Here is a 24,355-nt window from a genome sequence, read left to right as displayed (position 1 = left end):
ATATTATTCTCGTAATTTAAACTTTTAACGACTTTTTGACCGCAGTGTAACAGTGAGCAGGTCAGTGTGAGCATGACAACAATGGTGAACTCCATCACTGATGCATGCTCCAACATCCAGGTAAGGAAACTTACTGAGGTAGCAACTCTGTCCGAATTCTCCGGATCACCAGGGGTACAGCTGGCAGACAACACAACCAAGCCGTACTTCATCAGCCCGGCTGTCGGTGCACAGCTCAACACAAACCATTCTGCCAGCAAAGACACCCACAAATATCTCTGGACCGAGCTGACCTTTGAATAAGGATTCTAAGCTAGCTACCATATGGCTTTAGCTAGCAAGTGAAAAACTGAATCAGTGTGAGATTTAAATACAGTGCAGAATGATATCAGCAGAACCCCACAGCGCCTCTACCGTGCCTAGTGACAACCCACCCCCGTTTACCTAAATCATACATCTGTGCTCGCTGCATCTCAGTGTGACGTTCACCTGAAGCTGCTCAGGTAAGGTAATGGAAATCATGCCGCGTACAATAGAAGACACACAGACTGGTTTGGAGGATAATACTCGTGTTTACTGACAGAGAACTGTTAGTGCAAGCTTTACAACAGGAAGACGCTCTGCGAACAGAAACCCAGGCGTACGAAACTTGAAACGCTACAGTGGGGTGGAGCCACCAATCACCACGCAGTTCCCGCTCACACAGGCATCTGCAGCTGGGAGTACTCGTCCTGCCCCTCCTTCTCCTCCAGAGTGGGCTCCACGTCATCAGCGTCTAGCTGCAGGAGCAGAGGTCAAAGGTCAGGACGATGGCGCAAATGTTTTAATAGAGCTAAAAGCTTTAAGTTTGGAGCAGAAATGGTTAACGACGTCACACCGCCTCTGCAGGTGAGTGCTACCTGTGTTGTTATCACAGCTCAGTGCATTAAAACTCTAACAACCAATAAAAGTATTTTTATCATCAGCCTGAAATCTGATTGGCTGCTGAGAGAATTCTGGTTGAAGATGTGCCGTTCATGTGTAGGTTGGGTTCAGCGATCAGATCGTGTGACTCACGCTCTGCAGCTCTCGGCGGGAGAAGAGGCGGGGCAGCAGCAGCATCCTCACGGGGATGGTCAGCAGCAGCATGAAGGGGAAGGCCAGCGCTGCCGCTGTCGCCATGACGACCCACAGCAGAGCCAGACATGTCAGCTGGACGAGAGTGAAAAGGTGCATCCTCAAAGTCCGCACCTGTGAGACAGCAGAGGACAGGTGAGAAGCTGGGACGGCGGTTCAGACCGATAGCGCCGACGTCGGAGGCTGAAGCTTGACCTGGAAGCTCACCTGAAGGATTCGTCTGTGACAGCGGGGGGAACGTCCAGGTTTCTATATCCTGTTGTGTTTGCCTCATAAAGCTGAGTACACACCCACTCTGATCACCTACAGTATAATACTGACCGCTCTCGCTGTTGTTTGCTCGTTCCAACAGTCGGAGGTCAAACCTGTGGCTCAGCTGAGAATTATCAGACTATCTGGATTTGTTTGGCACAGTTTATAGATGTGAAATTATTTTGTACCTTTATTAATCGAGTATGACTGTCTGCACAAAGCTGGTTACAGTTTGGATATTTTCGTCTGTCTGTACATAATCTGTTCATAACTACTGGGCGACCGCTCAACGCAGTGAGCTAAACCGGCACCCGTGAGCAGACACGCCGGCAATACCTGCATCAGCATGCAGTTTTCCCTGCAGTGTCTGTGAGCCACAGGGAATGACTGACCTTGCGGACGTAGTTGTGGTTGGGGTGGTATTTTGGGGGCATCAGCAGCAAGATGAGTCGCTCAGTGAGCTGGATCCCATTCAGGGACATCACACCCATGTAGAGGAAGATCCCGAACAGGACTGCCAGCGGGATCTGACGCAGAACTTCGCCGATGACGATGGACAGACCTGACAGAGCAGACAGCAGGTCAGACGTCGCAGCAGCACACTGCGAGCAGCAGAAGCGGCACTGATACGCTCTACGGTAGTCGTACCTACTAGAAACGCCACCAAGAAGCCCGTCACCCTCTGCTCCTTCACCTCCTGGATGCGAGGCTTGTCTCCAGGGGCAACGGCTTTACTCATGACGGTCAGGGCATTGGTGTGAGTCACAGACCGAACTGTGGCGGCCGACAGCCAGGGCAGGCCGAACAGAGCCGAGACTCCGCCCACCACCACGATGATTAAAAGATCCACGTGAAAACCGGTTCCCTTCACCAGCATCCTCTCCTTCTTACTCACGATCAACCTGCAGGATAGCGCAGGAAAATGAAGGTCAGGGAAGGAAAACGGAGCAACCTCAAAGACTCAAAGACGAGGCTCAGAGTCAAGTAAGAATAGAAAAGAATAGAAAAGAGAGCCTTTACTCAGGACCAAGAGTCAAATAAGAATAGAAAAGAATAGAAAAGAGAGCCTTTACTCAGGACCAAGAGTCAAATAAGAATAGAAAAGAATAGAAAAGAGAGCCTTTACTCAGGACCAAGAGTCAAATAAGAATAGAAAAGAATAGAAAAGAGAGCCTTTACTTAGGACCAAGAGTCAAATAAGAATAGAAAAGAATAGAAAAGAGAGACTTTACTTAGGACCAAGAGTCAAATAAGAATAGAAAAGAATAGAAAAGAGAGCCTTTACTTAGGACCAAGAGTCAAATAAGAATAGAAAAGAATAGAAAAGAGAGCCTTTACTTAGGACCAAGAGTCAAATAAGAATAGAAAAGAATAGAAAAGAGAGCCTTTACTTAGGACCAAGAGTCAAATAAGAATAGAAAAGAATAGAAAAGAGAGCCTTTACTCAGGACCAAGAGTCAAATAAGAATAGAAAAGAATAGAAAAGAGAGACTTTACTTAGGACCAAGAGTCAAATAAGAATAGAAAAGAATAGAAAAGAGAGACTTTACTTAGGACCAAGAGTCAAATACGAATAGAAAAGAATAGAAAAGAGAGACTTTACTTAGGACCAAGAGTCAAATAAGAATAGAAAAGAATAGAAAAGAGAGACTTTACTTAGGACCAAGAGTCAAATACGAATAGAATAGAAAAGAATAGAAAAGAGAGACTTTACTTAGGACCAAGAGTCAAATACGAATAGAAAATAATAGAAAAGAGAGACTTTACTTAGGACCAAGAGTCAAATAAGAATAGAAAATAATAGAAAAGAGAGCCTTTACTTAGGACCAAGAGTCAAATAAGAATAGAAAAGAATAGAAAAGAGAGCCTTTACTTAGGACCAAGAGTCAAATAAGAATAGAAAAGAATAGAAAAGAGAGACTTTACTTAGGACCAAGAGTCAAATAAGAATAGAAAAGAATAGAAAAGAGAGCCTTTACTTAGGACCAAGAGTCAAATAAGAATAGAAAAGAATAGAAAAGAGAGCCTTTACTTAGGACCAAGAGTCAAATAAGAATAGAAAAGAATAGAAAAGAGAGCCTTTACTTAGGACCAAGAGTCAAATACGAATAGAAAATAATAGAAAAGAGAGACTTTACTTAGGACCAAGAGTCAAATACGAATAGAAAAGAATAGAAAAGAGAGACTTTACTTAGGACCAAGAGTCAAATAAGAATAGAAAAGAATAGAAAAGAGAGCCTTTACTTAGGACCAAGAGTCAAATAAGAATAGAAAAGAATAGAAAAGAGAGCCTTTACTTAGGACCAAGAGTCAAATAAGAATAGAAAAGAATAGAAAAGAGAGACTTTACTTAGGACCAAGAGTCAAATAAGAATAGAAAAGAATAGAAAAGAGAGCCTTTACTTGGGACCAAGAGTCAAGTTACAATAGAAAAGAATAGAAAAGAGAGCCTTTACTTAGGACCAAGAGTCAAATAAGAATAGAAAAGAATAGAAAAGAGAGACTTTACTTAGGACCAAGAGTCAAATAAGAATAGAAAAGAATAGAAAAGAGAGCCTTTACTTAGGACCAAGAGTCAAATAAGAATAGAAAAGAATAGAAAAGAGAGCCTTTACTTAGGACCAAGAGTCAAATAAGAATAGAAAATAATAGAAAAGAGAGCCTTTACTTAGGACCAAGAGTCAGTCAAAATGAACGTCCACCCAAGCTTCTGTCGCCCACCTTAAAGCTGAGAAATACAGTAAAAACCAGGACAGGCTACTTCTCATCGCTAGCGTTTCACTGCCGTCCTTTATCATTTGAAGTTCAATGACACTGTCTGTCAGTGCTTGACACTTTATCGGTGGACCCCCATAAAAGTTAGTCAAGATTAAGAATTAACTCCCACGTAAAGTTTCTAATAAAGCCCAAGTGGTGTGTCTAAAATCTGAAATCATCTACGCTGTTATCTGGGACTCCATGAAGATGAGAATGAAGACGAGTATAGCTGGCAGGATGCTGGCGCCCATCATCCAGGCTGGAAACTGCCCATCCGACCCCAGAAGGGAAATCACCCAGCCTCGCTTCTCTGGGCTGGACACCGAGAATCCGCTGGGCACGTTCAGTTTCTGCGAGCAAAGGATGACGGCAGTTATTTAAAGCCCAGTACAAGGTTCCTTTTTTGAGGCTTAAAATGTGCTCTCCCCCACCTGAGTATAGGTGTCCTGCACACTGTAGTCCACCAGCACCATGATGAGGATGGCAATGGGGACCCCAAAGTCTCCGATGATCCTACGGAGCTGAAACACGCAAAACATCATGTGAGAGCTCAGTAGGTACCAGGAAGGAAACATCCAGATGTAGAACCAATGGGGCAAGTGTGGGTGCATCTGAGCTCATTCAGAACACCTGGATAGGAAGTGAAGCTGAGACACCGGTGGAGGTCTTTGGTGCGTTGTTTTGGGTGTACATCGATGGTATCTGACACTGTGATGGTCTATAACAGCTTAACATGTGTACACCTGTATTTACAGGTAACTGTGCTCATAAACACCAGAGCCTATTAGTTAAAGAAGGTGGGTCATGTGCACGCAGTGACCCAGGAGCTCTTTTCAACCTTTTACTTACTTTACAAAATATTTTTCTTTACATTTATACTGTCAGCTAAGCCACTCCGAGCCTTAATACAGCACAGAAGGGCTGAATTGTGGGACATTGAGTTTTTACATCCCCAAAGCTGGATTTGATCCCAGCAGACATACAGTGGAGAACGTGAGTGTTATGTGTGAACGCATAATGACAATGAAGGACTCTTCTTTGTGGATACCTTAACTATTTACACCTCAGCTTATCTAAACTGTATACTGAGCTGAACTTGCATACCTGCACTCTTGCAAACATGTGCTGTGTTTGTATGAATCGTTGCAGTTACAGTATCTTCCATCATTCTGTCCAATCAGTATATCTCAGGCTGTGAGGATGAATACACCTGGGCAAGCAGCCAGTCTGTCACAGACTTATGCTCACCTTACCACCTGCAGCCAGTTTAGAGTAATCACTTATCACACTGGTTGTGGAGAGAAACCAGCACATTGAGAAACTGGAGAAAGGACCCCCGAACTATGATCCCAGAGTGCTAACCAGCACACCACCGAGCTGCTCCGTGTGTACTTTCAATCTTTTAGATCTTAGCCTGCAGAACCTCGTATGTACTGTAATGTGTATATACCTGTATGTACCTGTGTTTGTGTGTACTGACCCTTCCAGGGAAGAAGGAGCTGTTCTTGAACTTGCGAAGGTAGAAGGCGATGAAATACGTTCCTGCCATGAGGACCAATGACAGCAGAGCAGTGTTCGGTTCTCCAACAACTTTCCCAGGATTCCCGGAGGCCATAGTGTAGTTGCAGTGAGATGGAGATTCAGTGTTGTTTCCATGGTAACAGTTATGGAGTGGATGCTCCTGAAAGATCTGAGAAAGACCACCAAAGAAGACATTGGCTAAAGTGTCTGTAACTACTTGATGGGCAGCAGGAAGCACTGAGTCTGTCTTGACCTCACAAGACGGAGTCTCCCATCTTCCACCCCTCACACCCAAACTGTTGAGATTGAAATGAACTGATCAGTGTTAGCTCCTGAAGTGCCTGAGCTGTTTCAGACTCTGTTTCCCTCTGCCAAGTGTGTTGAGTATCTACAATGGTGTGAAAAAAGTGACACCTCCCCCACCCACCCCCCGTAGTGATTTCTTTATTAAATAGGTCCTGCTTGACAAAGTTGAGTTGACCAAAAGATCCTCAAAGGCCAGACATCATGCTGTGATCCAAGGAAATTCAGGAACAAATGAGAAACACAGTAGATGTCTCAGTTGGGAAAAGGTTATAAAGCCATTTCTAAAGCTGTGAGACTTCAGTGAACCACAGTGAGAGCCATTATCCACAAATGGCAAAGACAAGAACAGCGAGCCTTCCCAGCAGTGGCCGGCTGACCATCCAAGAGGTCACAAAAGACCCCATAAGAACATCCAGAGAACCACAGGCCTCACTGGCTTCAGTTAAGGTCAGAGTTCATGACTCCATCATAAGAAATAGACTGGGCAGAAATGGCATCCATGGCAGAAAACCACTGCCGAGCAAAAAGAACGTAAAGGCTGATCTCAGTTTCCCAGCAAACATTGTGAAGATGCCCAGAACTTATGGGGAAATACTCTGGACTGACGAGAGTTGAACTTTTTGAGTCCCGTTACATCTGATTTAAAAGTAACACAGCATTTCAGAAAGGGAACATCATACCAACAGTAAACTGGGTGGTTGAAGTGCAATGTCTGGGGCTGTTTTGCTACCTCAGGAACAGGAAGTAAATGGAACCATGAATTGTGCCGTCTACCGAAACATCCTGAAGGAGAATGTCCGGCCATCTGTTGGTGACCTCAAGATGAACCACACTTGGGTTCTGCAGAAGGACAATGATCCAAAACACACCAGCAAGTCCACCTGTGAATGGCTTAAGAAAAACAAAATGAAGACTTTGGAGTCCTGACTAAATCACGACCTCAATAAGGTGCTACCCTCCAGTGTTGACGGAATTACAACCATTTTGGCCATAAAACACTCATTGTCAGTTATCACAAGTGATGATGGCAGTTGTTGCTGCTGAGGCTGGCCCAACCAGTTATTAGGTTTAGGGGCAATCACCTTTTCACACATGGCCATATAGGCTCCCCTTAATCACCATTCATTTAGAAACTGCATTTTGTGTTTACTTGTCTTTGTCTAATATTTAAATTTGTTTGATGATCTGTTTCGGAGACCAAACAACCAAGAACATACAGGCGCAGGTATAATCTTCAAAAGATGGGCTTTATTATATCCCAAAAAAGACAAAGTTACCCCCAAAATTCAAAATATTGGAACCAACTAAGAACTAAGTCGGCCCATGAACTCGACTAAACAGAATTCTACTAAAAAATAATCTCGTAAGCCAACAAACTGACCTGCCCAAATAAGAGACAGCTCTATTAATATAGCAGCTGAATGAACCATTTTAAACATCAGAGGTGAAAATGACAAAGCTAAACTTAACAGGAAGAAACTCTATCCCCCCTGTGTGGTCACAACTAATGGTTAAGTCCAGTTTGTTGGCCTCTGCACTTAAACCAGCTCCACCCTCAGCCTCCTCTGTTACTCAAAGCAGGAAGGACCGGAGCAGCAGCCAGCTTTCTCAGAAAGACAGAAAGTGATTATTACAACATATACCCATAGTACCATGACAAACAATACAAAGTAAATTTGTTACCAAAATTGAACACTTGTGTGACAAACATTTAGAAAAACAGGGAATCGGGACGGGGGCCATGCTGGATGGATCGTGTGGACCGATCACAGTACATCTACATGACTCAAAGGTCCTTTTGTACTAAGCAAGTATCAACTCTATCTTCTGCTGAGCTACCTAAAGAAAAATGGAGAACTATGAAGAAGATTCTGCCTTCGTTTCAGTCCTCATTTTCATATCCTTTGAAAGAATATCTAAATGAAAGAATCTATGAATTACCTGAAAAACTTCTGAACTTACCTTGATCAGCTTGGCGAAGGTCTCATAGATAAAAATGAGAGAGATCAGGAAGGAGAAGATCTCCTGTGTGAAGCGTGAAACAAAGCGAACGAGTATGCTTCCCTCGAAGGCCACGGTAAGGACAACGATGAGCACCAGCCAGAGACCGATCCATGCCCGACCCGTCAGATACTCGATCCCATTAACTTTACAAAACTACACAGGAACAAAGAGGAGACAGGTTTCAGGAGACAGTCTGAAATACTTTGGTCTGATGTTGCTACAGTGGACAAAAAGACTGTTATCATAGATTAGACTGTCCCCATCTCAGCTCAGCCAATGTCAAGATGCTGGAAAACTGAACAACTCTCAGTAATGATGCACAAGCTTCTGCTGAGTTCTTTCACTTTTGTCAAATTTCTACAAAATTAAAATGTAGATCTAAATTAGGTTCTGTACATATAGGCACTGTCCACTGCAGAATTTGAAAGGCTGTTTGCAAACAGGAGATCACCGGATGTAAGTAAAAGCTTTTTTTTCAAGCTGATGTGTTCAAGGTCATTTTGATCGTTTGCATAACTGAGGAGGAAAAGACAATTTCAAGAAAGCTTTGAGTCAAAAAGAAGTAAATCTACAAAACCTTGAGTTTAAAACGTTTCATTTAAATACAGGTTATATGCTGATGTGTCGACTTTGTGTCAGGCAATCTCACAGTGTAGAAGGCCTCTTCGAATACAAGCAGCGGTCCGGAGAAGCCAATCACCAGCAGCGGCTGAGCTCCCAGCACACTGAACACAATGCCCTGCAACGCAGTGGCCACTATCAGCTCCGACACACCGATCAGACCCTCCGTTTTCTCACCTGCAGGGATGAAGATCACAGATCCTCATATGGATCAAAGGTAAGGCGGCCTTTCTTCAGCCAAGCCTCGCCAGGTTCAGACTTACCAAGCAGTCCACCAAAGGTGATGGCAGGTGACAGTGCAGCAAAGTAGATAAAGATAATGGCAGCCATACACTGAGGGTTTAGAGCATCTCGGATGTCGCTGAAATACTGAGGATAGCGCCGCATAACGTCTTTGATGAGGCCTCCAAACAGACGACCTGACCTCCTCAACGGCTCATCACCAGGTTTGGAGGGAACAAGAGAATCTGCAGGAGAAGAGCAAGATTCTTTAACATTTTTGCACTGACATTAAAGCTTTTAGGAAACATGAATATTTTAATATTTAGGGAATAATAAACATTTACCATAAAAGCAGGCAACATGCAAATTTAATGCTCCAGGAAAACGGCTGATTCAGGCAAAACTCCCATCAAAAACCTGTTCTTTCAGCTCTTTTTCAGCTTTTATTACTCAGCTCTAACCTGCTCCTGAAACTGGACTCAGGCAGCTGGGGCTCACCTTCGTCCTGCTGAATGCTGGTCTGTTTCTCCTGAAGTTTGCTGCTCTGCTCCTCCCTCTTTCTGAGCATTTCTCGTTGGAAGTGAGCCACTGAGTGGAGCAACTCGTCACCGCTGACCTCAGAGGGCGGGAGGACGATGCTGCTGTCCAGAAAGCGGTTGATGGCTGTCAGCAGGTCTTGACGGTCGTCTGCCTGGTACGCCGCCTCATGGAAGTTCTAAAAGAACAAAAAAGATTGGACCTCATGATAATAGATGATGCTGATTAATATCTGGTGCCATCAGGAAGTATCTTACACAGTCTGCTGGCACTCACCTTGTCAGACATGAGTGTTGAGATAGAGCGTCCAATCTGATGGTAGTCAATGTTGGCAGTGGGCGGGCCCAGCAGGAGGAAGAGGAACCTAACTGGCACAGGAACCTCCAAGACAGATTCCAGCAGAACTGCCTCCTGCAGTCGCACAAACGCCATGGATGGCTGGTCCAGGAAACCCACACTGCCTGCAGACACATGAGAGTGATGCACTGAACCCAGCGAACATGCTCCTCCACACGGCAACACATGACCAAGAAGGTTATGCATGTCCATGTTCAGTCCTGTGAAAAAGGTTTTGGTACTAGGGAAGTGTAAGTCTTTGATTTTCATCTTTCTCCTTGTGCTACCCAACTAGTCTTTAAAGATACAAGGAGATACAAGAAGCCATGCAGCAAACCCTCCCTGAGTTTTCTTTGTTGCTAGTGTTTGCACCGGTGTGATCGGTGTGATGCATACCTACGAGGACCACAGTGGCCTCAGCTCGCTCTGGGATCTTCTCCATTAGCTTTACCTCATGCTTGGATCTGGAGTGACAGAGCTGTGGGACTTCTCTCTGGACAAGCACAAAGTGAAGTCAGTGCCATACCAACAGGCTGACCTTCATGTCCAGCACATACATCTGACACCAGGCACTCTGAGGTGGAGGCTTCAGCTGTCTGATTGCACAGCATCTCCACCTAAAGTTCAGTTTTTACCTTGTTCTTCTCTCCATCAGCCTCCTTGTGATTGGTCAGGTTGATGCAGGGATCAGATTTTCCATTGTGTCTGTCGATAAGGTTGGCCATGTTTGCTGCAGAGATGTTCCTGCTGAATAAGCTGTGATCTTTCTCATCGCTGGGGTGACTGAGGAAAGAAGAAGAAATGTGCTCAGGAAAAGGCTGGATGGATGGATGGGTGGGTGGGTGGGTGGATGTTTGGATGGATGGATGGTTGGTTGTTTGGATGGATGCATGGATCGGTGGGTGGGTGGATGGATGGATGTTTGGATGTTTGGATGGATGGATGCATGTTTGGATGAATGGATGGATGGATGGGTGGATGGTCGGTGGTTTGGATGGACGGTGGATGGATGGATGGATGGATGGTTGGTTGGTTGTTTGGATGGATGGATGGATGGATGGATGGATGGTTGTTTGGATGGATGGATGTCGTCCTCATCACTGATGGGGACGACAAGGAGTACAGAGGACTGACTCAAGACTTTGTGGACTGGTGCCAGCTGAACTACCTCCAGATCAACGCCAGTAAAACCAAGGAGCTGGTGGTAGACTTCCGCAGGCACAAGCATTCTCCACTGCAACCACTGAACATCCAGGGTATGGACATTGAGGCTGTGGACAGCTACAGGTACCTTGGTGTTCATCTGAACAACAGACTGGACTGGACTCATAACTCAGACGCCCTCTACAGGAAAGGGCAGAGCAGGTTGTACCTGCTGCGGAGACTCAGGTCGTTTGGAGTGGAGGGCCCACTCCTGAAGACCTTCTATGACTCTGTGGTGGCTTCTGCTATCTTTTATGGTGTGGTCTGCTGGGGCGGCAGCATCTCTGCTGGGGACAGGAAGAGACTGAACAGGGTGATCCGAAGGGCCAGCTCTGTTCTAGGATGCCCTCTGGACCAGTGGAGGTGGTGAGTGACAGGAGAACGGCGGCTAAGCTGTCATCCCTGTTGGACAACATCTCCCACCCCATGCAGCAGACTGTGACAGCACTGAGCAGCTCCTTCAGTGGGAGACTGCGGCACCCACGGTGTGGGACGGAGAGATTTCGCAGGTCTTTCCTCCCCACTGCTGTCAGACTCCACAACAAAGACTTTAACTGAACAAACACACACATCCATACATATGCAATAACACTAAGTGCAATAATCTTTTCTGGCATCGTTGTATTTTTACTCAGTTGTATATAGTATTCGTATTCTATTTTTATCTTATTGTATATTTTTATTCTATTTTATTCTACTGTATATAGTATATTATTTTATTCTATTCTGTACAGCTGTGTACTGTATTTATTCTTATTGTATTCTAATTTTTGCGTCATAACTTTTGCACTGTCCACTTCCTGCTGTGACAAAACAAATTTCCCACGTGTGGGACTAATAAAGGTTATCTTATCTTATCTTATCTTATCTTATCTTATGGATGGATGGATGGATGGATGGATGGATGGATGTTTGGATGGATGGTTGGTTGGTTGGATGGATGGATGGATGGATGGATGGATGGATGGATGGATGGATGGTTGCTTGGATGGATGGATGGATGGATGGATGGATGGATGGATGGATGGATGGATGGATGCGTGGATGGTTGGTTGGTTGTTTGGATGGATGATGGATGGATGGATGGATGGTTGGTTGGTTTGGATGGACGATGAATGGATGGAGGATGGATGGATGGATGGATGGACGGATGGATGAATGGATGGATGGTTGGTTGGTTTGGATGGACGATGGATGGATGGATGGACGGATGGATGGATGAATGGATGTTTGGATGGATGGACGGATGGATGAATGGATGCACGGATGTTTGGATGGATGGACGGATGTTTGGATGGATGGATGGATGGATGTTTGGGTAGATGGACGGATGGATGAATGGATGGACGGATGTTTGGATGGATGTTTGGATGTTTGGATGAATGGATGGATTGATGTTTGGATGGATGGATGGACGGATGGATGAATGGATGGATGGATGTTTGGATGGATGGCTGATGAATGGATGGATGGATGAATGGATGGATGGCTGATGGATGGGTGGATGTTTGGATGAATGGATGGATGGATGGATGTTTGGATGGATGGATGGATGTTTGGATGGATGGATGTTTGGATGGATGGATGGATGGATGGATGGATGGATGGATGGATAGACAGATGGATGAATGGATGGATGTTTGGATGTTTGGATGAATGGATGGATGGCTGATGGATGGATGTTTGGATGAATGGATGGATGGATGGATGTTTGGATGGATGGATGGATGGATGGATGGATGGATGGATGGATGGATGGATGGATGGATGGATGGATGGACGGATGGATAGATGGATGGATGGTTGGTTGCATGGATGCACCTGTGACGGAGCAACAGAGCTCCCAGAACATTGGCTCGGTCTTCAGCTTTAATCTGATCTGAGATCACCATCTGTTCCACCACCTGCTGAGCAATCCCTGGTAAAGTCTTCTGCTTCAGATCCAGGAGTATGGCCCCTGAAACCACACAAACGTGAGAGGGTTGGGAAGTCAGCGATGGGCGGCGTCTGTTTGCTTTGTCTCGTGTTTATTCCCTTTTATTTTTCTTCCATCTCTGTAAATCAGTAACTTGTAGATGTTGAATATGGCCACAGAGTGGAGCCCCCTCCTGCTCCCTGAGCTGATAGTTTCAAACACTGATACAGATTATTATCATATGTAACCAGTGAAATTCTTTTTATGGAGGCCTGACATATATATATCACAGTGGCATAGTCCTGGAACCAAATAGTTTTGACAGCAGCGCCCAAACAATATCATTGGCATTTACACCAAGGTGACCCAGAAAGTGAAGTTTTTTCCCTGTTCATCAAGAAGTCCAGCACTGCTGCCATGCATACCTATCACAAAAAGTCCTTCAATAAACCTTCTTGTGCAGCCATCAGCTGATTGATCTTTAATATAACTGCAACATGGGGAAAGCTGTTATTGATAACTACTTTGATTCTGTATGTGAATGTTTCATCTTCAAGTTATTATGAAAGCTAACTGAATTTAATCTAAGGCTTCAGATTAGCAGATGGTGGGACTTGAGTACATGTGTAGCTCCTGAATGGGCTTCAATCAAGGTAGAGTGGAGGAGGCGGCCCTGACTTGGCCATATACACTCACAGACAGGAAGCTGTCCACCGGAGGGCAGCAGAAAGCCTCCGGCTCCTCCTCACCTTGGGCCATTGTTTTTCTAAGCTCCAGCAGAGAACGGAAGGACAGGGAAGCAATGTGAGGTCTCCCCCAGCGCTCTGTCTCCTCCTCCACCTCCTCCTCAAACTTGATCCATCGAGCCGTCTCCCTCCACTGCAGCTCCTGGTTCCTGTCGATCACCAGCTCGTTCAGCTCCACGAACACCTGGAATCACAGAGGACAGCGAGTCTAAAGAGGACGGCGCCATGGCGTGCGCTCACACACAGAGACTCTAGCCAACGATGAAACATGTCAGCACTGAGCTCCTGAACATTTTCACAGAGAGCCGGACTGATGAAGCTCCACAACAGTTACAGATGCTACTTCTTCTTCCAGCTGCAGTAATCTTCATCAGCACATATATCAGTACATCACTATAATAAAGCAAGTCAGAGCACAAACTGAGTCACTGAACACGGTCAACAGAAGCTAAGTCAGTTAAAACCAGAGCCAGTCCAGAGTTACTCTCACATCTGTCACATCTGTCGACCTTCATGTTCACATATTAAACCTAATCATATTAAACCTAATGCTGTGATTAAACAGGCCCAAAGCAGACTAGAAAACTGAAAACAGGACCAAATGGCTCACATGACCGTTTTTTAATTTGGCACAAATGTAGTTCAGCTGGTGTGTTTGGTAGAAAATCAAACATAAAACAAGAGAAATCAGAATAAAACTAAAGAAAGAGACAAAACAAAGTTAATCCAAACTGAAGCTGGCACGTTAAATCACTCTACCTTATTTTGTCGACTCTTTAGGTCCAAACCCACCATCCTGAAGACTGGAGCACACTGAGTGGAGAGAGGAGCTCGCCTCAGAGTTTACCTAGCTCTACCTGTCTGACTCTGCCTGTCTGACTCGTTCTCATTAAGACAGAGTCCAGTTTGTCACCTGTTCACAATGGCACCTGGATTAACGCACTCAGACTCTCGGCTCATCTTTCGTCCCTCCTGTCAGCCTCACTCTGGTTGTTTTGTTGTGAGAATCACATCATGTGGACCACCTGAACTGGCTCACATGAACTCACCTGAACCTTCTTTAATCAGGTTTAATCCCACAAATACATGACATTCCTGTAAACCTTGCGCTCTGTCGCCAGCTTCAACCTGTGTGTGCGGGATTGTTCTAGCAGAGTCGGATAAACACGAGTCAGAACTTCCACAAAAACGCAGCAGTGACCGAATCCGCGAGGAGCCAAAGTAAGAAGTCAGTGAAGGAAGTGCGAGCTGAAGTAAATCAAAAGAAAAGCACGAAAACAAACTCATCAGGATCAGCTGCCAGCAGTTTAGTCTCAGTTTAAGTGAAGCTGAAGACGATTACATTTGAAACATCAAAATTAGTCAAATCAGAGGAAGTGAGTGAAAAGGGTCAGAGGGACAGGTGTTTAAGTTGAAGCAGCAGGATGTGTGGTTAGAGCACAGTTCAAAGGTCAGGCCTCAGAGGGTCAGAGTGGTGATGAGGATTGGGCTCAAAGTGTTTATGTTTCCTATAATAATGACTGCTCCTTAGCCCCGCCCTCTGACCTCATGAGGTGTACGGTCCGGTCGCAGGTGCTGGTTTGACCAGCTGACCGTCGGATCTTTGGTGGCGTGGACGATCGGTCCTCTGGAGCTCCGCCTCACCAGGTGCCGTCGAACGGCTGGAACGTCATCTAGTCGGTGACCTGCGGTGGACACAGATGTCCCATATTTAATGCTGGCTGTCACAAAGCTCTCACACCAAGCGCCACCCTGAACCAAACAAAAACTGGACTTTAAATAAAGTGTCACAGTGAAGCTGAGGTGAGGTCACAGCAGCTGTCAGAGCTATAAAGAGAAAAAGAGGCAACAGTTACACTTACACTGATTATTACTTTCTTCTGACATCAGTGAAGAAATACGAAATCCTTCTGACTGGGCTTATATCACAGTTCTGCTCTGAGCACTTAAAGCACTTCACTATCAGCCTCTTTGAGCCGCTCACACATTCGTGCACGCTCTGTTTCTACATTATTACGTTTTCTAACAGTTAGTTGTTATGCTGATGGAGCAGCATAACAACTAACTGATGCTCAGTGTCCCGGAGCCGGGCATCCTACTTTCTTACCACCTACTTCCTGACCCACAGGAAGCTCACCCTAAACTTCAACGACCGCCATGTTGGGGACTGTCTGTCCTCACATTGTGGCTGTATGACCCAGAGTCCCCACAATGATGCAAATCCAGAACACCCTCACACACACACACACACACACCCTCTCATGGGAACTTTGCGCAGTCTAACAGGATTTCAGGCTCGGCTGAACATCAGCGAGAAATCATTTACAAGAGAGTCTGACTGTCATTCGATCGCCTGACACACACACACAGGTGTGCCCACTCAGCAGGTGAGCAGAGTTTAAAGTTTCAGTAAAAATTAGATTTTCTGTGAAAGTTTCACACCATTTATTTTTTCTGGGAAAGAATCATCAAAAGCAGCCAATCACAATCCAGCGATGAACTCAGCTGGCTGGCCCCCTCTACCTGCCTGGTGAGTGAAGCTGTTAGTGAGGCAGGGTTCTGCTGACAGCGAGCATGTTTACGAAGGAGAGCGGCGCGGTCTGCTAACCCTGACCCACTCATGCTCCCACACACAGGTCATGTGACCCCCCCACACCACACCACCCCCACCCCGACTCATGCAGAAGCTTTATTCTGCAGTTTTCTTCATGGACCACTGATAAAAGGTCACATTTTTATGTCACCTGTGTGAAAAGTTTATCCTACTGCACGTTTTACATGCAATTCTTCATACCGCCTGCAGGGGGTGCACTGCTCGAAAAAACAACACTTTTAGATAAGATAAGATAACCTTTATTAGTCCCACACGTGGGAAATTTGTTTTGTCACAGAAGGACTTCAGTTTGAATTATTTTTACATTCCTCTAATCAAAGACAAGCATTAAAGGAAAAAGAACAAATCCTCTCTCTCTCGTGGATTGTAATGAGTCTGAATGTACGACACACACATCAGAATAAGAATCATTTATTGACCCCGAGGAAAAGAAAACCTGACCACAAACGGTCTGTGAACCACGTGTCCGAGAGAAACTCGACAAGAAGAAGTAACACACAAAGAAATTAGCGTTCTGTTGCTTCAGAGTCAAGTCACATTCAAAATGAGCTCTGACTGACTTTTGATGCCATCCAGGTCCACAGACGTCAACGTTTCGGACTCGTCGGCATCTGCAGCGCTCATCACGGTGCCGTTGCGATTGGACGAGATGGTGGTCGGATCACTGTGAGGGGGGAGGTGCCACAGGTTAACACTAATAAAGTGCAGGAAAACACGTTACCTGACAGGTGTGCCACTCACTCGCCATCAGTTTGACTGTAGGCCTCCTCCTCCTTTCCATGCTCTTCGTCCTGTTGGTCTTCATCTATGGTACTTGCATTGCTGGGGGCGGAGCCTCGCCTACACTCCTTCCTCCCCTCGGCAGTTTTCTTCCTCCTGCTGTCGGTGGGTGGTTTGGAAAGAGGGTGATGGACATGGAGGGAAGAGTGGCGGTGTTCTGCGACAGGAAGACAGTTTGGACTTTTAGGAGGAGATCAGAACACGAGAACCTGCTCAAGAACCTGAAAATCAACAGTCACATCTAGGGATGGGTATCGAAACCCGGTTCTTGCTGAGAACCGGTTCCCACTGTTTCAGTTCCTTGGAATTGTTTGCCATTTTTGCAAACGATTCCCTTATCGATTCCAGTCGCCCCGAATGACGTCACCACGTTGTGGAGCGTCATTTACCTGGCAGGAAACACGGCGCCTAAACGGCTCAAACGCTCAAAAGTTTGGTTATACTTTACGAGAACGGATGACAACAGGGCAACTTGCAATACTTGCAAAGCAGATATTTCATTTAAGGGAGGAAACACTACGAATATGCAAAAGCATTTGCTCACAAAACACGCGATGACCTTAAATGAATGTCGTGTTTTTAATTCCGCTCCAGACTCGTGAATCTCAACCCAGCAGCAGCGGTAACGTTTGCACGTCCTCTCCCGTTAATGCGGCAGGTAAATAATCAGCTAACAGTGCATATTATGTTAGCGCGATCTGCCTTATTACAAACCTGCCATTACTGTGCATTTAGTGACCATGATGAGACAGACAGAGTCTGGCTCAGATGCTGGCAGCTCTCGCTGCAGTCTGCCGGTAGCGTCTCCTTTCAGGCAGGATAGACGAATGTCACCGAGCAGTGACTCAGTTTGTGGTCAAAGGCTTGCACCCGTTTGCCACAGCAGATGATTTTCAGTAAGTGAATGTGTTTAATTGTAGGCAGGGACATTACTGGATATTCTTGTGTTATTGCTGCAGAATAATTTATGTTATACTTTGTTATCGCTACAGAAGAATATTTATTTTATTATTTTACATTTACAATGTTTTTTCCTGGGGACCCTGTGACACCCCATTGAAGAGCCGCAGGCTGGATCTCTTAAGATCTCACTGCTGGGTTTGTAAGGCCATGTTACTCCTACATTTCTATCTTGTTCAAAGAGAAGATATAAAACAAAGTTCTAAGCTAATCGACCTTAGTGTTCTCCTTTTTAAAAAGAATCGATGTGAGAATCGATAAAGAATCGAATCGTTAAACAGAATCGAAAATGGAAACGGAATCGTGAAGATCTTATCAATACCCATCCCTAGTCACATCAGTTGGCTTCATCTCTGATGGTCTCCTAGCCTCCTAACGTCAGCCAACATTAACGTCATGCTGCACAAGCCCAGCTTTGGGCTTTCCAACAAGAGCTTTCCTTTCAAATGAATTCCCTTAAAGAGATTCTTTGTTGGCGATGTCACACTGACCTGATTTCACTACTGACTACAGAGATGTCTGTTTTTAACACGGAAACCTTTGTATTATTATTATGCACAGTCTGGGCAATGAGCTATCCAAAGCTTTTAACTCTTACAGGGATTAAATGTGTAGTTGAACTGTTCCTGGCTCTGGTTCTGTCCAGTTTGGATCACATTGGATGTATGTGGCTCTAAATTGAGAACAGATGGAGCTCTTTAACCACCTGAGGTCTACATCCTCATCGATGATACCAAGTAACACAGTGGAAGTATGTCATTGTTGCACTGTGAAAGATGTTCTCTGAAATCTTTAACCTCCTAGGACCTGGCATCCACATATGTGGACATCACATTTTGGGTTGTCTAGACCAAAATACAAAATTTTGCTCTACAAGGGCCTGATTTCCACTTACGAGGACATTATACCGCCTCTGTTCTATCGAAATTTAAAGCAAATATCCTCAAAAGTGGATCTCATTTCTCTCAGAAACAAAAATCAGGTAAAAAATCTGGTAATTCTTTGTTTTTACATTAATCAGGTCCCAAACAGCCCAAATGGCAAAGAGAATTTAAAAATGCATGCCATGAAAGAGTTCGGGTCTTAGGAGGTTAAAGCACAGGGTCAGAGGTCATCATAGCTTGGGGCTTGGACCTTAAGGGGTCAGTGAACCGGAAACCTGCGTCTAACACTGTAGTTAGTTGACACTGAGTTGTTTGCAGGCCTGCCAAGAGATTCAACCTTTCACCTGGGTCTGCTGCTGGGGCCTCCTAGGAGCCCCATCTAGGAGGTGTTCCTGGTCAGATACCCTAACCACATCAAATGGTTCCTTTAGATGCAGAGGAGTAGCAGCGGTATCCTAACCCCGACCCACCACCCCAAACGACCATGCACCTCACCCTATCTCTAATGGAGAGCCCAGCTACCTGAGAAAGTAACTCATTGCCACCACCTGTACCGGGGACCTCATTCGTTCCATCATTACCCACAGCTCGCAGCCATAGTTGAGGCACTGAGATCAGCTGGTAAATTGTCAGCTTCATTCTTAGCGCTCTCATCGCCATAACCGAACAGCACAGCAATCACATAAGTGATGATGATGATGCTACATCACGCTGTTTCTCAATCTCCCTTCACTCATGAACAAGATCCCAAAACTAGAACTCCTCGACCTGGGGCAGTAACTTGTTCCTCACTGTATTTGACCCTTTTCCGACTACAGACTATGGCCTCAAAGTTGGAGGACGGATTCTGATTCCAGCTTGTTCACACTCCCCAGTGCAAATTGGAAGTCATTGCTCAGAGCTGAAGAAACCAAAGCAGACATGAGATCCTGAGACCGCTGGTCCACAACCAGGATGAAAACTAACAGGTTCAACCTCTCCAGCACCCTGGTACGCTGGTTTTTATACGTAAAGAAAACTAAAGAAGTTGATATTATAGACACAGGGAACATGAAACACCTGGGACCTCCCAATTCTCAAACCTATTGACAGACAACAGGCCTTTACAACACCCCATAAAAGATACCTCAAAGAAACTTTACTGATACTTCAAAGTTTTAAGAAACTCTTGGTTAACCAAACTTTATTAAACCCTCTTAGAACCTATACGAGCGGTCCAAATCCTGGTTTTAAATCCTTTCAAAGGCGCATGGAGAAAATCCAAACGGGTCTTTCCGAGGTCTTTTGAACCCGGAGACATCTGGATGTCTTACCTTCGATGTCCTGTTCATCATAGACTCTGTGTTTCTCTGGCGGGCTGCGAGCTGCAGGACAAAGGATCTGCTGAAAGTCCTGAACATCAAAGGCCTTGTTTAGATCTTCCTCTTCTTCTTCATCAGCATGACAGTGTGGAGGAGGAGGAGGAGACTGAAGATAGAAAACACTAACTGGTGAATTAAATGTTGTGAGTCTTTCATGAACATAGCTGTTTCCAGCTGTTTTCAGATCTCGGTGCTTCCTCTGCACAGGCAACATTTCCTGTCTTTAACTTTGTTTTTAACGCAAACACACAACAACCACAAAATAAAAAGTAAAGGTGAAGGTTTCCAGCCAATCAGAACAGAGGTAGCTCACACTGACTGACACAACTGAACAAAAAGCCCAGACAGCAAACTCCCCCATAAGTGATCATTATCAGATCGATATTATTGATCGCTCATCGGTTTCTGTGGAAACTCACTGCAGACTGACTGAGGGTGTCACCAGGACTCGCTGAGCTCTGATGATGGCTCATGGCTCCCACAGGGGTCGCAGGTCACAGAGCTGGATATTCAGAAGCAGGTTGGGCAGCAGAACCTGGGGAGGGAGGTACACTGGAGGTCAAAGGTCAGGTTATTTGACGCTGTTCAGTAAATGTAAGAACTGAATCTGTTTACGAATCTGCTGATCCTGAATCTCAGAATGTGTTGAAACCTGAAATGTTTTGGCCCGTTAATCCTGCCGCTCTGAGCTGAAACGCTCTGATGTACAGAGTGTACGTCGAATACACCGTGAAACTTCAGCCTTGGTTTTTGGTCAACTTACACAATTTTAAAGGGTTAAAATTCAATTTTTAATTTCATGGAACCAAACATAAACTTAAACTAACACTCAGGACTGACTCTGCAGAAACCATGAAGCTTAATGTGAGCAGCTTCATGGGGGAACCTTGACGTCCATGTTCAGGCAGCTTGCTAATGTCCCAGCTCGCTTTAGGAGGGACGCCGGAGCTTAGAGCTTCCTGTAGGGGCTCATCAGACCTGCACGAAATCGTGAAATTGTGGTTTCTGCACAGACGCATGAGAGCTGAGGTTTCTATTCAAGAGACGGCAGACATCTCTGCCGCTGAGTTCTCCAAACCAGCACAGGGAAACATCCAGATGGATCATCAGGCCAGAGCTGAGTTTGAGCTTAGGCTTACAACTTAGGAGATGAATTTTTTAAAAATATTTGATTCCTTTAAATCAAATATGTTTGCATTTAAAAAATCAGGTCAGAAGATAACTAAAATAATTCAAGAATCTATTATTTATGTGTACTAATTATAAATACATAGTAGTCCTGATATAATCACATGACTACTAATAAAACTCTTGTAATTAACGCGTCTTGGACCTCTGTCTGTGAGCAGACAGTTCAGATCAAAATAAAACTCTCACGACATGCAAAAGGTCAGAGGTCTTTAATGATGCGACTGCGAGGGTCAGAGTGAGGGAGCAGGCGAGCTTCGGAAAAAGTCCTACGACTGTCCGTTCCAGCTGGTTCCTCGCCCTGACCCATGGTCGATGTTCCTCCTGCTTTAAAAGCCTTTGGAATGAAAGACTGTTTGACAGCCTGTTCTCATGTATGTGACCTCTTGTTTTAGCTCCACCCCCTCAGAGGCTTTAGCTTTCCTCATGGTTAAATAAGCCTCACACTGACTCACTGCTCCACTGTGTGGCACAGTGCAGAATTACACAAACACCTGTAAAACGTCAGGTGAGCTCTCTTCAGTGAAACAGGTAAACCGAGTATTCAGATCCTCATGATGCTTTAATCCACTGTCAGACATTTTTGAACAATTTTAATCAGAAATTTACAAAGAAAAAACATCTTTAATGCTTCCTGTAACCTGCAGAGTGATTCTTGTCTTACGTGATTATAAATGTACTGCATCTGTCCAGCGTGCTCACAGGCACACTGGTGCAGTGAGGAGAACAGGAAGCTTTTTCAAATAGATTTGACTGTAGTTTTGCACCTCTGTGTGATTTTCAGCAGGGCCGACAGGTGTGCTGCTGCAGGTACAGACAGTCGGGTTTATTAACTCGAAAACGTTTCAGGATCTCTGTGCAGGAAGGAGAAACGTGCCACAGCTCACACAGGAACCTGCTGTTTCCCACAGTCAGATCGGCTAAAAGTTCAATTTTCATTTTAGAAGCAGGAATAAAAGCAGGTTTGAATAATGACATCATTAATTGTGATTTAAGTCTCGGTGCAGTTTCTCAAACTCAGAGCAGGAGCAAAAGCACGGTTTAAACTGATCTGGGCTCAGTGTCACTGCCACCGAGTGTGTGTGTGTGTGTGTGTGTGTGTGAGTGAGAGTGTGTGAGCAGGAAGAGAGTTGGAGCCTACCTCAGCGTCCTTGCAGCTCTGAAAGAGAGAAATTATAATGCAAAGTCTGAAACCAACAGGAAGAGAATGGGTGGGGGGGAGGGGGGCAAATGGGGGAGGGTATGGAGGGGTGGGGAGGTGGTGGTGGGGGGGAGAAGAAAGAAGGTTGAAAGGAGGAGAGGAGGCAGAGAGAGGGAGCAGAGAGGAGACGGACACGCTGCAAATGAGGCGCTCCAAACTCTCCACAGAAACCTGATCAGCTGAAGGTCACCATGGCAACCGCACTGTCACTCAGTGCTTGTCCCGCCTCCGTCTGCACACACACACACAGCTGCAGATTGTCCGATGCTGTCTCTGATGACATCACACAGACAGGTAACTCCCACCTGATTCTGTCCAACCAGCACACAAAGCAGGTGACGGAGCATTTCTATTGGTCAGTGTGATCACCTGCACACGACAGCCTGAAACTCTCTGACTGATTTCTGCTGTCTGACGAACACAAAAGCAACACTAGGACCTGATCTGCAGAGACCTGAGGACAGGGCCGCCATTCAGAGTCCGGCCTGATGGTGCCTCACTGCTCTAGACTGTATATAAAAGATGGACACAACCCCTGTGATGTCACAGAGCCGGGAGTGGGCTGGAGCCAAGCTTCTGTCTCACTTTCATAGCAAACATCCTGAAGGTGGGCCTGATAAAGATGAAGATGATGAAGTCAGAAAGTCAACTTTTATTTATACACCACAAAGTGCATCACAGCAAAACAATAAATGTAAAAGATGAGTTTTCAGTCGTTTCTTAAAGAGACTGACGAGTCCACTCGGAGCTCCAGAGTCATTGAGGTGAAAGCCCGTTCAGCCTCGTATACGGTCAGCAGGACCTCGGGGACCTGCTGGGGACGTATGGCTGCAAAAGGTCAGTGATGTAAGCTGCTGTTTGTCGGTACAGAGCTCTAACAGTCAGAACCAGCCGCATCAGCGACGCCGTCCGTGAGAGTAAGATCTGTTCTCACAGCAGCGTCGTGAACAACCTGCAGATGCTCCGGCGAGTTTCTGCTTGCACCAGTGAACACTGACTCACAATAATCCAAACGTGATGAAATAAATGCACAAACAACGATTTCCAGTTCACAGCACGACACAATGGTACAATCTGCCTTAAATGATAAAACAAGAGTGACCACAGATCTAACATCCACAGTGGGAGTCACGAGTTACCCAAGTAAGTGATTAATGGGCTTTCACTACGCTGGGCACAGACAAGGACCTGTGCTTTATCTGCATTAGGCTGGAGAAGGTCATCCAAGGTTTAATGGAGTCTAAGAAGCTGTTTCAGCATCTGCAGCTTTTAAAAGACTTAAAAATACTAGTCTTAGCCTAAAAGAGATATAGAAGGGCAGACCATCTGCACAGTGGTGATAGCACACGCCCTTAAAGGTGCTCACAATGTACTGAAGTGGGAGCAGTTGGAATAGAAACAATAAGGGCCCAATACACAACCTTGATGATGATGGTGAAAGTGTTTTTCAAGAAAGTAAAGTCATCAAGAAGTCACACAGATTTGTCTGATGGAGGCTGTAACGGGGGTGGGGCTGGGTGGAGCTACAGGATGCTACGGTCTCTCTGACAACCACACTGAGACCGCCACGGTCACGGGGAGAAGACGCCGTTTCATCGCCGTACATGACTCAATTTAATAAAAATAAACTTGTGGTTTGATTGGACGAAGCTGCTGAGTGACTTATTTAAAACTGATCTTCCAGCTGGTCTAAACATTAAGGAAACGAGGCTCAATGCTTCTGCTAACCTAGGATACACTGGAGAAAACGCAGCTCGGACTCAAGGTCAGGCTGTTGCTTTCCTGCCTCTTTTGAAAGTGTAAAAGTAAAAAGTAGTCAGAAGTAAAGTAC

The 24,355-nt window shown here is 45.3% G+C and overlaps 1 protein-coding gene across 3 annotated transcripts; it reads right to left on the bottom strand.

Moving 5' to 3' along the window:
• Positions 1-552: 552 nt before the first annotated feature.
• slc4a2a (solute carrier family 4 member 2a) lies at positions 553-22,731 on the bottom strand. Of its 3 annotated transcripts, XM_026149156.2 has the most exons (22): positions 22,465-22,731; positions 20,555-20,670; positions 20,088-20,241; positions 16,892-17,087; positions 16,711-16,814; positions 15,082-15,221; positions 13,540-13,720; positions 12,697-12,832; positions 10,308-10,455; positions 10,069-10,165; positions 9,613-9,797; positions 9,298-9,514; positions 8,841-9,044; positions 8,606-8,754; positions 7,915-8,109; positions 5,606-5,815; positions 4,557-4,646; positions 4,309-4,475; positions 2,017-2,270; positions 1,761-1,930; positions 1,057-1,230; positions 553-779 (listed from the first exon to the last, which is right to left on the bottom strand). In XM_026149156.2, the coding sequence occupies exons 2-22, from the start codon at positions 20,606-20,608 to the stop codon at positions 699-701; spliced, it is 3,306 nt and encodes a 1,101-aa protein (XP_026004941.1). In that variant the 5' UTR covers positions 20,609-20,670; positions 22,465-22,731; the 3' UTR covers positions 553-698. The 3 variants fall into 3 exon arrangements, with proteins under 3 accessions (XP_026004941.1, XP_026004942.1, XP_026004943.1); XM_026149157.2 differs by lacking the exon at positions 22,465-22,731 and having other exon boundaries at positions 20,555-21,892; XM_026149158.2 differs by lacking the exons at positions 15,082-15,221; positions 16,711-16,814; positions 16,892-17,087; ... (1 more) ...; positions 20,555-20,670; positions 22,465-22,731 and adding an exon at positions 14,296-14,436.
• Between the last annotated feature and the right edge of the window lie 1,624 nt (positions 22,732-24,355).

This window comes from Astatotilapia calliptera, chromosome 18 (assembly GCF_964374335.1).
Source record: "Astatotilapia calliptera chromosome 18, fAstCal68.1, whole genome shotgun sequence".
NCBI classification, from domain to species: Eukaryota; Metazoa; Chordata; class Actinopteri; order Cichliformes; family Cichlidae; genus Astatotilapia; species Astatotilapia calliptera.
This window is presented reverse-complemented; position numbering and strand designations above follow the sequence as displayed.

Coding starts and splice junctions, on each gene's coding strand:
- slc4a2a (XM_026149156.2), bottom strand. CDS start 20,608: ATGAGCCATCATCAGAGCTCAGCGAGTCCTGGTGACACCCTCAGTCAG. Junction 9,798..10,068: donor GGCCACTGTGGTCCTCGTAG/GTATGCATCACA, acceptor ATGTGTCTGCAG/GCAGTGTGGGTTTCCTGGAC. Junction 1,931..2,016: donor CTTGGTGGCGTTTCTAGTAG/GTACGACTACCG, acceptor CTGCTCTGTCAG/GTCTGTCCATCGTCATCGGC.